The sequence below is a fragment of the Thyridium curvatum genome, assembly GCF_004353045.1.
Source record: "Thyridium curvatum strain D216 chromosome Unknown NODE_104_length_128155_cov_78.148999, whole genome shotgun sequence".
In the NCBI taxonomy this organism is placed as follows: Eukaryota; Fungi; Ascomycota; class Sordariomycetes; order Thyridiales; family Thyridiaceae; genus Thyridium; species Thyridium curvatum.
Genome location: NW_022156859.1, coordinates 78,965 through 90,614, shown reverse-complemented (window position 1 = coordinate 90,614; position 11,650 = coordinate 78,965). Strand labels below are relative to the sequence as shown.

At 55.2% G+C, this 11,650-nt stretch overlaps 5 protein-coding genes across 5 annotated transcripts; 3 read left to right on the top strand and 2 right to left on the bottom strand.

Moving 5' to 3' along the window:
• Positions 1–5: 5 nt before the first annotated feature.
• On the top strand, positions 6–5,043 carry E0L32_011362 (uncharacterized protein; the record flags this gene model as incomplete). Its single annotated transcript, XM_031134083.1, has 8 exons — positions 6–143; positions 239–265; positions 340–1,499; positions 1,570–1,736; positions 1,808–2,156; positions 2,292–2,420; positions 3,106–3,609; positions 3,672–5,043. 8 exons carry the CDS (start codon positions 6–8, stop codon positions 5,041–5,043), a joined length of 3,846 nt encoding a protein of 1,281 aa, XP_031000680.1.
• Positions 5,044–5,264: 221 nt separating this feature from the next.
• Positions 5,265–6,149, bottom strand: E0L32_011361 (uncharacterized protein; the record flags this gene model as incomplete). The annotated part of the gene is made up of 3 exons (XM_031134082.1): positions 5,265–5,597; positions 5,656–6,049; positions 6,097–6,149. The coding sequence occupies 3 exons, from the start codon at positions 6,147–6,149 to the stop codon at positions 5,265–5,267; spliced, it is 780 nt and encodes a 259-aa protein (XP_031000679.1).
• Positions 6,150–6,564: 415 nt separating this feature from the next.
• On the bottom strand, positions 6,565–7,056 carry E0L32_011360 (uncharacterized protein; the record flags this gene model as incomplete). The annotated part of the gene is made up of 1 exon (XM_031134080.1): positions 6,565–7,056. The coding sequence occupies one exon, from the start codon at positions 7,054–7,056 to the stop codon at positions 6,565–6,567; it is 492 nt and encodes a 163-aa protein (XP_031000678.1).
• Positions 7,057–7,896: 840 nt separating this feature from the next.
• Positions 7,897–9,384, top strand: E0L32_011359 (uncharacterized protein; the record flags this gene model as incomplete). The annotated part of the gene is made up of 4 exons (XM_031134079.1): positions 7,897–8,140; positions 8,180–8,232; positions 8,306–9,152; positions 9,215–9,384. 4 exons carry the CDS (start codon positions 7,897–7,899, stop codon positions 9,382–9,384), a joined length of 1,314 nt encoding a protein of 437 aa, XP_031000677.1.
• A 618-nt stretch (positions 9,385–10,002) lies between these two features.
• E0L32_011358 (uncharacterized protein) lies at positions 10,003–11,616 on the top strand (the record flags this gene model as incomplete). The annotated part of the gene is made up of 2 exons (XM_031134078.1): positions 10,003–10,245; positions 10,309–11,616. The coding sequence occupies 2 exons, from the start codon at positions 10,003–10,005 to the stop codon at positions 11,614–11,616; spliced, it is 1,551 nt and encodes a 516-aa protein (XP_031000676.1).
• Positions 11,617–11,650: the final 34 nt, after the last annotated feature.

Sequence of the window (11,650 nt, the reverse complement as noted above, 5' to 3'; positions counted from 1 at the left end):
ACCACATGCCACATCCGAAGCGCAGAAGGACAGGCTCGGATACCACGGAGGAGGGCAAATCAGTTCGCAACGGTTCTGTCGCTGATAGCCCCGTCCGGCTAACTAATGTTGAGAACTATCCTCGGCGCCGAATCGCCGTTGCGGTAAGCCGCTCTCGCCGGAAAAGCAGGACGTCCGCAGTGCACAGTCATCGGCCAACCGACCGGAAAATGGGATACATGCTGACACCCAGTCTTAGTGCAACCTATGCAGATTCAGAAAGACGGTAAGCGCACGTCCTTGTCTGCCATGGCTCAATGGCCGCCGTCAATCGCCAAACACTCAGTCGGATGATGCCAGCTACTGACCGGGGGTTCCTCCGCCTCACAGAAGTGCGATGCCGTTCGACCTACCTGTGGCTTCTGTGCCAACCTTGGCATCGAATGCCAGTACCGGGACTCTGGCAACACACCGCCATCCCAGCCAGAAGCCTGCTCATCCGTCCCACCACCGGCATCGGCCCCGGCACCTCTGGGCCCAGCGCCACTGACCAACCCGCCAGACAGCATTTCCAACGGCGTCCGAGTCGGCCGGCTCTCGGATATTGAGCAACGTCTTGCTGCTCTTGAATCCAACCTCGTCCATCTCGAGGCCTGCCGCCTCGGCCCAGGAGGAACACCCGCAGGCACCGCTGTCTTTGACAATGCCACCTCACCCGTCTCCCACGCCACCTCCAGTCACTTGCCCTCGGTGCCGCTCGTCAGCCCGCGCATCCACTTCGAGTCCGCTCCCCGGAGCTCGGCCAACTTCCCGGCCAGGCGCGAGTCAACCTCGAGCGTGACGCCTCGCCCGGGTTATACCGTCTGGCGGCAGACGCGCTCCGAGGCCAACACGGCCCGTCCCAGCCTGCTGCTCTTCCGTGCCCCACCCTATCTCTCCGCCGAGAGCTGGGACGACGTCTCGGACTTTTATGACCTCGAGATCGACTCCGGCGAGTACTTCAACGCCCAGTTCATCGAATGTCTCGCCACGTTCCCGGATGTCTCGAAGCGCACTACGCGCCTGCTGCAGCAGAGCTTCGTAGAGAACTTTCTGGGGTGGATGCCCATCTTCGAGCCGACACTAGTCAGCTCCATCATCAATCAAGCGTGTGCGGACGATTTCACGGCGACCAATCCCAACAGCTGTCTTGCCCTCCTCATCCTAGCCGTTGGGTCGCTAGCCCACAACCACGCTGATCTCAAGTCGGACAGGCTGCCCGGGATAGACTACTTTGCGCACGGCACCCGCCTGCTCGAGCGTCTGACCTTTCTCATGGGCAACTTGACTGCGCTACACTGCCGGATATTGCAGGCCGCGTATTTCCGCCTGTCGATACGGCCCTTGCTGTCATGGAACTGCATCACGCAGGCGACGAGGGACTGCATGCACGTCCTCATGTCCAGGATGTACAGGCATCTCGGGCAGTCGAGGCAGGAGCAGTGGCATCGGGCGTTCTGGGCCTGCTCGATTATGACCGAGTACGTCTGATCGTTACATCCCCGTGATTCAAAGGGACGTATATGGCTAATGCGTCCAAAACTTTTGCAGCGAGTTGGAAGTTACCATGAAGATGCACTCAATCGGTCATCGCAACTTCCAAGATGTAGTACCACTGCCACGCTTCGAGAACGAGGACACAGGGTTTTATTACTTTCTCGCCCAGATCAGTCTGCGAAAGCTGATCACGACGTCGCTTGACACTGTTGGCTACAAAGGTAAGGCACCGTTTGCTTCCAGACCATAGATGAGGCTTTCCAGCAAGACTGATGGTCTGCGTATTGCATAGCTGGTCAACTGATATACGCCCCGATCTTGACGGCCGAGCTGAGGAAGCAGGCTCACGAGTGGTACATCCACTTGCCGACGGCAGTCCGCTTCCCCGTGGACAATACTCCGCTCTTTGACGCCCGAAAGTCCTTTCTCCGGATGCAGTACATCATCCTGATCGTCGCCCTCGAGTGGGCGTCGGTGCTGCGTGTGCTCGAGACGTACGGCACTGATATCGAGCAATCGGAAGAGATTGCCATGGCGAAACAAGAGGCACAAGAGTGCTTCAGCTTCTGCGTCCTCTACATCGAGGTTGCGGAAGAGCAACTTCTAGGGTGGAAACTCGGGACGCATATATCTATCTGGACGTGAGTTGCATAAATCTGTCTCTCCATCGATCCTCTCCTCTCTTCTGTTCTGGGCAAGCTGCCCCGCCTCCAGGGTAGCCGGCGTGAAGACAGGGGTGAACAAAACAGCCACAAGGGCACACTAACATGACCCAGCATCTTTGTCTTCATTGCGACACTCATCATTACACACAAATCACCAGCCCTGTCGTTTATCCCAGAGACGCACGAAGAGACACACATGCACAGCGCTCTCGATTTGCTCCGCAATTGGGCCCACATCCCGTTTGTCGCCCAGGGTATCCGGAGAATGGCTGGTATGATGGAGAGAAAGGGGATCTCAACTCATCCAACATTGCCTGGATCATGACGACCAGTCTGTATTACTCTGCACTACTTGGTCTGATTGTTGAAAAGGTCCCCGGCTAGTTGTCCTTGATATGCAGAGGAATTCTAATCCTCTGTGTTCTGCATTCAGCAGTCGGCGATGAGTAATGTCCATTCCCCCACAAACTCGGGTTCATTCTATCAGTGCACTTCCCTTCCACTAGATGCGGGAGCTATTGTGACTAAGTCTGCATAAGCGCAGTTTCTTGTCTGAGGCTCAATGGTGGTTGTGCTGGTTGTGCTTTTCCGGACATGCTTTGACACTGTTTGCGGGGAAAGATGCCAAGTCATGTGGGCATTCGGGGTCTCGGATGCTCGGGTGGCCCAACATCCCTCCACACACTTGCATGCTTTCGAAGGGAAGTAGAGTTCCGGGATGCGGAGGGTGCAGATAGCAGAGTGGGAGGGGATGATGAAGGAGAGTATAAGGAGATCTACCCGCACTTCATCTAAGTTGCGCGAAATGATCGATGGCATTAGTTTAATGTTCGTGCGTGTGTTGTCGACTCTCTTCGAAGCTGATTTCCAAAGCTTCTCTCGACCACCCCTTTCCACACCTTGAACATTGACAGCAGCTAATCAGGCCTAAAATGCCTTCTGTAAAGCGAGCCATCCGCATCGCTGGCTGCTCCGGCGGCTTCTCAGACCGCCAGCGCGCCATCGGCGACATCGCCAAGAACTGCGACGTCGACTGCATCATCGGCGACTGGCTGTCCGAATGCACCATGACGCTGCACGGCGCGCAAAAGGTCGAGAACGAGAAGCTCAGGGCCGAGGGCAAGCTGTCCAGGGACACCGCAGGGCTCTTCGACCCGACCTTCATGGAGAACCTCCAGCCTGCCCTGCCGCACATGCAGTCCAAGGGCATCAAGCTTGCCGTCAACGCGGGCGCCAGCGACACCGAGATGCTGGCGCGGCTTGTGGAGGAGGAAGTCAAGGCGCAGAATCTGTCGCTCAAGGTCGCGTGGGTAGCGGGCGACGATGTGACTGAGACGGTCAAGAGACTTCACAGAGAAGGCACCCAGTTCGTCGGACTGATGCAGGGCCAGACGCTATCGGAGTGGGGGCACGAGGTTGTTGCTGCGCAGTAAGCCTTGAACATGTAGATCGACACGAGATGGACTGTAGACTGACTTCTGCCTCGTGCAGATGTTACCTCGGCGGTGCTGGCATCGCCGAGGCCTTGAGGCAAGGAGCCGACATCGTCATCTGTGGCCGTGTCGCCGATGCTGCCCCGACTATCGGTGCCTCCATGTGGTGGCACAACTGGGACCGTGAGCAAGACCTAGACCAGATCGCCGGCTCCCTCGTCGCTGGCCACCTGATCGAGTGCTCCGCCTACGTCACCGGCGGCTACTACTCGGGCTTCAAGCGCCTCATCGAGAACTGCGAGAACCTCGGCTTCCCCATCGCCGAAGTCAATCCTGACGGCACCACTGTCATCACCAAGGAGCCCGGCACCGACGGCGAGGTGTCGGTCGGCACTGTTGAGTCCCAGCTGCTCTACGAGATCCAGGGCCCGCTGTACTACGGCTCCGACGTCACTGCCAAGCTCGAGGGCGTCGTCATGGAGCAGCTCGAGAAGGATCGCGTCCTCGTCCGCGGCATCAAAGGCCTTCCCGCCCCATCGACGACGAAAGTCGGCATCACCGCGTTCGGCGGTTGGCAGGCCGAGTTCCACTACTACTTTGTTGGCTTGGACATCGAGGCCAAGGCCGAGTGGACTGAGAAGCAGATCCGCTACTCGATTGGCAAGGACGTCAACCAGCTGTCCTGCCTGAAATTCACCATCAACGGCTCATCGCCCGAGAACCCGCGTGACATCGAGGCTGCTACTGTCGACTTCCGCATCTTTGTCCAGACAAAGAACCGCAAGCTGCTCGACAAGTTCACACTCGACGTGCCCGGCCTGAACCGCTGGTGTATGGAGAACTTCCTCCAGTCGGCGCCAGGCGCCTCGCTGGGCAATGACCAGAGGCAGTCTGAAGGCAAACCCTTCTACGAGTACTTTGTCTCGCTGCTGCCGCAGTCTGAGGTCAAACACGAGGCCAAGCTGTTGTGGTCTGGCGACTCCATCTCCATCCCCGTCCAGAACGGCACAAAGCCAGACTACCCGCGCGACCAGAAATCTTACAACACGACCGACCCGGCCGACCTCGACTCGTTCGGCCCGACCACCCGCGGACCGCTGGGCTGGGTGGTCGGCGGCCGCTCGGGTGACAAGGCGTCTGACGCCAACGTGGGCTTCTACGTACGCCACGACGACGAGTACGACTGGCTGCGCAGCCTGCTGACCGTCGAGAAGATTGGACAGCTTCTAGATAGGAGCAACAAGGGCAAGAAGATTGAGCGGTTCGAGATGCCGGGCATCCGGGCCGTGCATTTCCTGCTGCGGGATCACCTCGACCGCGGGTTTAACTCCACGAGCGAGTACGACACCCTGGGCAAGAACGTGTGCGAGTTCCTGCGGGCCAAATATGTTGACATCCCCAACAAGTTCCTGCACCGCGGACGGTTTTAGGTGGAGATATGTGTGTGTCTGTATGTGGCGACGAGGCTGGGTATCTCCGAGTGGTGTCGTTGGCGTGGGCCAAAAACCATAGCAGGACGACGGTGCCTTATGAGCTGGATGGAAATCCTCCTGATTTTGTGTACATGAAATTCTATGACCATTCAAGGTTGCGACTGCAATTCAAACTGAAACACGATTTCTACGCCGGTGTAGTCTTCTAACTGTTCTTCTCAAAGGGCCCTTACATAGAGATGCTCGTTGAACCAAGTAACAGCTTGAAGAAAGGCTTGTTCCCTTGCGAATTTGATCGTCTTGTTGGTCATATCACCGCGAACCGCAAAACCGTGCTCTACCCCCTGGAAAAGAGTAATTTGGTAGGGTAACCCTGTATGCGCCAAAATTGCCTCAGATTTGTGACGCATATCACACGGGAAGTATTCGTCGTCCTCGGCTGCCGAGATGGCCAAAGGGCCAGCGATGGCGGCAAGCTCAGCTTCAGTGACCCAGGAAGGATGCGCCACATACCCAGCATCGATACCGGAGCGGAGGTATCGGATCGTGTACTATTCGGTGAGCAAGTGAGCCTCCGCATATCGATGTCTTTACTGATGCAATTCTTACCTTGGCACCAAAACAGTATCCAGCGCTGCCAACTCTCTCAATGCCTTGATCTCTGAGAGTTCTGATAGCCGAGACCACCACAGGGTCTACATACTCCTCTGTGTGGGGGTTCCTTCCGTCGCTACCGTGACGAAGCCATTCTATAATGTCAAAGTCGATGGGTTTATCGGGGATTTGGTCGCCGTTGAACATGTCTGGAATGATTGTAGTGTAGCCCGCATCGGCAAAGCAGTCGGCCATCAGCTTGCTGTTTTGAAAGATGCCAAAGACATTGCTGAGATAGACTATGCCACACCTGGACTTTTCGTTGTTGGCAGCGTCTACAGGAGGGGTGGCAAAGTATGCCGTAGTCTTGCCATCCTTGAGCGTGATCATCTCACCTCGTGGAGATCCCCTAGCATCAATTAGATAGCGCACAAATTTCCCTGTGCCTCGGCTTACTTGTGCAGATAGGGGGCGAGGCAGCACGCACTGCCGGGCGCATGTGAGACCATGGTGACTGGCCTTTGACTGTCCTTTGCTGTAGAATGGATGAACAGCTGGAGTAGGACATGGCACGTTTCACGCCGAGGCGAATGGATCGTCACGAAAGAAGAGGGACGATTGGCCCCCATCTTCGACGCTAAACTCAATTGTTACTGTGACTCAGAGGGTAACATGTAGTCTGTAACTACAAGGTGCAACTCGTATCTTGAGAGTTGTCATGATCATTATCAGTGCCTGGGAAAAGCATAGATAGTACATGAAATCTCGTGCGTTCCGCAGGTGATCGTACACCGGGGAATCTTGCTTAACATAATAGCATTTGACCAATGTTCTCTCTCAATTGATCATCGGCTTTCCTCGCACCATTCTTATATCACGATCCTCGGCGCGAAATCTGACCTAGAATATGTACCCAAGCCAGAGCTACTTGGCTGCGGTGCGCACGGCTTTGAGCCTATGAAGCTCACGGATGGCATCTTCCAGCTGCGGCACTGGGCCTTCCACAAGAACGCCGGGCGCAATGTCGTTGATAGGACGCATGTGCACAGAAGACGGCCGACCGCCAAACTCAGCCCTCCACTGAACAAACTGCTGGGCACTGGCGACGTAAACGATCCTGCCCAAGCCCGCGTATGCGTGGAGAGTCGAACACATTGGGCAATGCTCCCCTGAGGTGTAGATCGTTGCCGCGGCACGCTCTTCGGGAGACAGGTGCTGAGAGGCCCACTGAGCTAACGTGAACTCTGGGTGTAGCGTGAGATCCCTGCCGGTTTGGACTCGGTTGCGATCTTCCTTGAGGATCCTGCCGGTGCTGTCCACCAGCACCGACCCAAAGGGGGCATCCCCTGCGTCGAGCGCCTCACGGGCGAGCTCCAGACACCGCCGCAAGTACCTCATCTCTGTATCTAACACCATATTGTCGTGCTAACCAGGCGCCAATTCACTCGTTGCGTGATGCGTGTGTGCAGGCTTTCGTTCGGACTTCAAGCAAGAATTTGATCAAGAACAAGCTGCGAATTAAAACCTCCAGAAACCTCGTGATCACGGCCTGGCTGGACCCACTCCAACTTGGCACTCTCAAGCACCGGCAGACACCTTTTTATCTGTTTCAACTGCCGTACAGTTCAAGGTGGACCACGGGCAATTTGATGCACACGCCTGGTAGAGATGGAATCAAAGGATGATCCCCGGATGTCCCCGAATGATACTCGGCTATGAGACTAGCAGAGAAAGAAAAGATGTTAGACTGCTTCGTACGTCCGTAAGGACTAGTTACCCCCTAGCTAGTGTCCGCAAACAGCCCTGAAATTGTGGCTCCCAGGCGGGATGCAGCAGCTCTAGTATAGTTATTCTGGAAAGCCTAAGCCTCTAAGTTCTTACGACAAGGATGTATCTCGTCGTTAGCTCTCCCTCTCATTTCGCGTGTCAATGCGGGAATGATTCCTTTAACATGGCCACAGCCACTCACCGTGTCAGCCTCAATGCCGGGCTTTGGTCCATCTTAGATAAGCACTAAGTATAGCTGACTGGGCCCTGGATTGGCTCAAGCATTCTACTGGCCTCAGCTGCGAGCAGCGTTGGGGGCGGAACGGAACGGCGCCGACAGTTTACACGGGGACGAGTGAATAGAAATTGACAATGGCCGCCCGATGGCAGCATTTCACAGTTCTCAGGGGATTCAAACTCTGAAAGATTCTGCCCCCCAACGATTCCAAAAGGAAACCATCGAATCTTCAGCGTTGAACTGATATCATCATGTCGAATGACCCCTGGGTGGCGCCGCCCGAAGACTGGCTAGTGTTCACGAACTGCACAGCAGGAGCATATTGGCTGGCAGCATTCGTTGACCAGAGATACCGTGACACGGCGGAGCACGATGCCCCTGTGGTGGCCACCTACCAATACGTTAGGTCTGTGATGCCTTCGAACATCACAGAACCCGACTTCGGCCAAGCGGTGGCGTGGTATAACGACCTGGATGTGAATACCACCGTTTGGCGTAAGTTGTACCAATTTCCACTCTTCGAATGTCCAACAGAACTTTGCAAGCAACTTCGCTGGAGCGGCGACCCTGATCTGGCGGGCAACGGGGTAAGTAAATGCGCCACTTGATCACCTCGCTCTTACTGTCTGGTGCAAGAGTCTAATATTCCCCGACGTATAGGTAATGGCCGTTTACTACCTCGCCGCTATCTTCTCCACGCTCTACTTCCTTGTCCTGGCATTGGAAAGGTACAGGAGCATTTCCGGAAATTCGCCATTACGGCGCCTCTTGACCAAGATTACCGTTGCATTTCGAGAATCACTGCACGGATTCATCGACGCCGGCCAGCTCTTTGCAATCGCCATGCTCGTTGCATCATGCTATCGCCACGGCTCGTCAAGGATTCACCCGGACAAGACTCACTCCATCTACGGCCTTGAAAATTCGAGCTATCTGGCAGTCTTTGCCATCTTCCCTCCTCTACTTCTTCAGATGGTCGCCACAGAATTACGGAGGCGGAAGACCAGAGTTATCATGTGGGCTGTAATCACTGTTCTTGCGATCACCGTCTCGGCGCTATACCTGAATCTCGGGACCAGTGTAAAGCAGGTCCTAAACCTGCTTGATCGAGACTCGGCCACAACGGACGTCTTCTGGCAACTTCATTGCGATCCAGAAGATCTCAGAGGGGCACTAGACTTCGCGCTCTTTTTCGCCGAAATCCTCCTAGTGCTGAATCTGCTCTGGTGGCTCTACCGGGTAGCTCCGGTTGCGATCCGTTCATGGGTCAATAGGAGAGTATCAAAACATAGAGCATGGCACATTCTGGACCGATCTGTCAAGGTCCTCAATGGGTTTCTCTGCTTTGCTGTCATGTGGACAATGCTAGGGCTCTTCAATGCTTACCGCCTCTACTTCGGACGCCGGATGGGTTCAACGAACCAAGACAACCAATGGAGTTTCGGGCAGATCTTCGCTCTCGCCACGTGGGCACCCGTAGCGATAGATCTCATCTCTATATTCGTCCGTAAGTGTCCCTTCATACTTGTTGATATGGTGATGCCAGACGTTGATCGTACTCTATGACAGATGGCGCGAAGGACGGCCTGGAAGGCAAGATTTCGGAGCGATATCATCTTGTCGAAGCACCCCCTACTCCTGTTACCTATCTGGACATGGACCCTTTACAGGTCCCTGCCGAACCCCAGTACAGCCACGTCTTGGCAGAGTCGACTGATGGACGATATGACAAGGCGTAAAGCGTCTAGTCTTAACACGCACACTGGATTTCGAGGTTCGGGCGCGCCTGTCAAGTAGAGCCTGTTGGTGCTGTTGATGGATTCAGTCATGAAAAACACCTGGCCGGCGCTTACGCACCTATGTGGCGTCCATTCGAAGCCAAGGTCGTCAGCATGTGGTGCGGAGGAGCCTGAATGCATGTGCTTGGTAGTTTTGGAGTTCATACAACGCTATTGCAACGGGTTTTCCCCATTCAATGAGACCAGCCCGAGGTGCTTCTACGCCTCCGACGTTGAGACTACCCACTTTGCTGACCAGAGATAGAGATGGTGGGGTCCCAAGAGGTAATACTACGTAGCATTGCAGTATCGCAGAGCACAGCGATGGGCGACCTATGTGAGATCAGTGTGTTGATCCTTGCTTCGTAAAGATATCCTTTGTGCGCAAGTCGCAATTATCACGTATCACTCAGTGCTGGACTGGATGGGGTGATAGAGGTGCGGATTCTGCCAATAAGAAGAGTACGCAGAGAATAGAATTGTCAATGCCGAATAAGCTGTGGTCTTGACAACACATAGCGAGAGAAGACTTACGTCGTGGCCTAGTCCGGTACGCATACCCGTTCTATTGACATCTCAATGGCAGAATTCCTCAAGGGTCTCTTCGGAGGGGGCCCCAGGGCGCAGCCGTCCAAGGTGGATGAGACGGATGAGGTCGTGCCACTACACCTGCTTGATGATCTCGCGGGATACCGCAACACCTGCGTGATATGGACTTTGCGATTCGACGAGGTGCTTGATGCCGACAAATTGAAAGATGCACTATGGGAGGTGTTCGAGATGGATGGCTGGAGGAAGTTGGGAGGTCGGCTGCACAAAACGGTAGGCGTTCTGCACCTTCAATTGACTGGAATGATCTTTGGAGAACTGACGTAGAGCGGTTAGGCGTCTGGGAAGCTCGAAATCCACATTCCCCGGCAATTTACTGCCCAAAGACCTCCACTTAGATACTCTCACGCCAAAGAAGACATGCCTATGTCCGCACACCCGTTGGCGTCCCAATTACCCAGACCGACGGGCAAGCTGGAAACTCATCCGAGCCCCCGACACTTCAAGTCCTTCGGTGTCGCACCTGGTGCGCCCGACAAGTTTGAAGACTACCTGAAAGATGACGAGCCGCAGATCGCCCTCCGGGTGGTCAACTTCATAGATGGCACCCTCGTATCCCTCGTCTTCCTGCACACCATCTGCGACATCATGGGCTTTGCATCGTGGGTCAGCGCGTGGAGTCTCGCTTTGTCTGGCAAGAAGGACAAGATACCTCCATATATGGGATTCCGTGACGATCCAATGGCCCAGCTTTACAATGCACCCGCACCAAGGACCCCGTACATGCTTGCCGACCGGCAGCTTTCGGGATGGCGTTTGGGCATCTGGGGCTTCCGGTTCATGCTCGAGTCTTTGTGGTCTACTCCGCCCGAGAGTCGGAGTATTTGTCTCCCAGACGAGCTCGTGATGGCTCTGCGTAAAGCCGCGAAGGATGACTTGAGCAAGAACGCCGGCCAAGATGGCGGCACTGTGCCGTTCATCAGTGACGGCGACATCATCACGGCGTTGGCGTCGCGGATGGCTTGCGAGGAGTGGGCCCCTTTATCTGATAGATCGGTCACGACGATGCTTGGCGTGGACTCCAGGAGTCGCGCACCGACTGTCTTCCACCAGGACGCCGCCTACGTTCAGAACGCAGCTGTCGGAGCCTACTCATTTGGCTCGTCGACGGAGATCTTACAGACGCCGCTTGGACAGCTAGCGTTGAAGTACCGCAATGATCTAATCGCGCAAATGGACCTGGATCAGGTGATTGGATTATGCCGTCTCAACCGGGAAAGCCTTGAAAAGACGGGAAACGCCGTCATGTTCGGCGACCTAAGTAGTGTGGTGGCTGTTGTGTCAAACTGGAGCAAGGCAAAGTTCCTGGACATCGTAGATTTCAGTGCCGCCGTTGCTACACCAGCCAGCGAGAAGGCATCCGCAGAAAGCGGTGCGAAGCCGGGGCACCCTGCGTACTGGCAGCTGCAAGCACTGGGATCCAGCAGGTTCTCGCCCACCGTGTTTGGTGTTGAGGGAAGAGATGCAAAAGGCAATATGTGGTTGACAGGTGATATGCGACCATCGACATGGCTCAAATTCGAGAATTATTTGAAACAGGTCATGGAGAGGGCGTCGGTGAATTCATACGGGGTACAGAAATGAGGGCCAGTGTCTTGGAATGTTGTTTCAGTGGGAA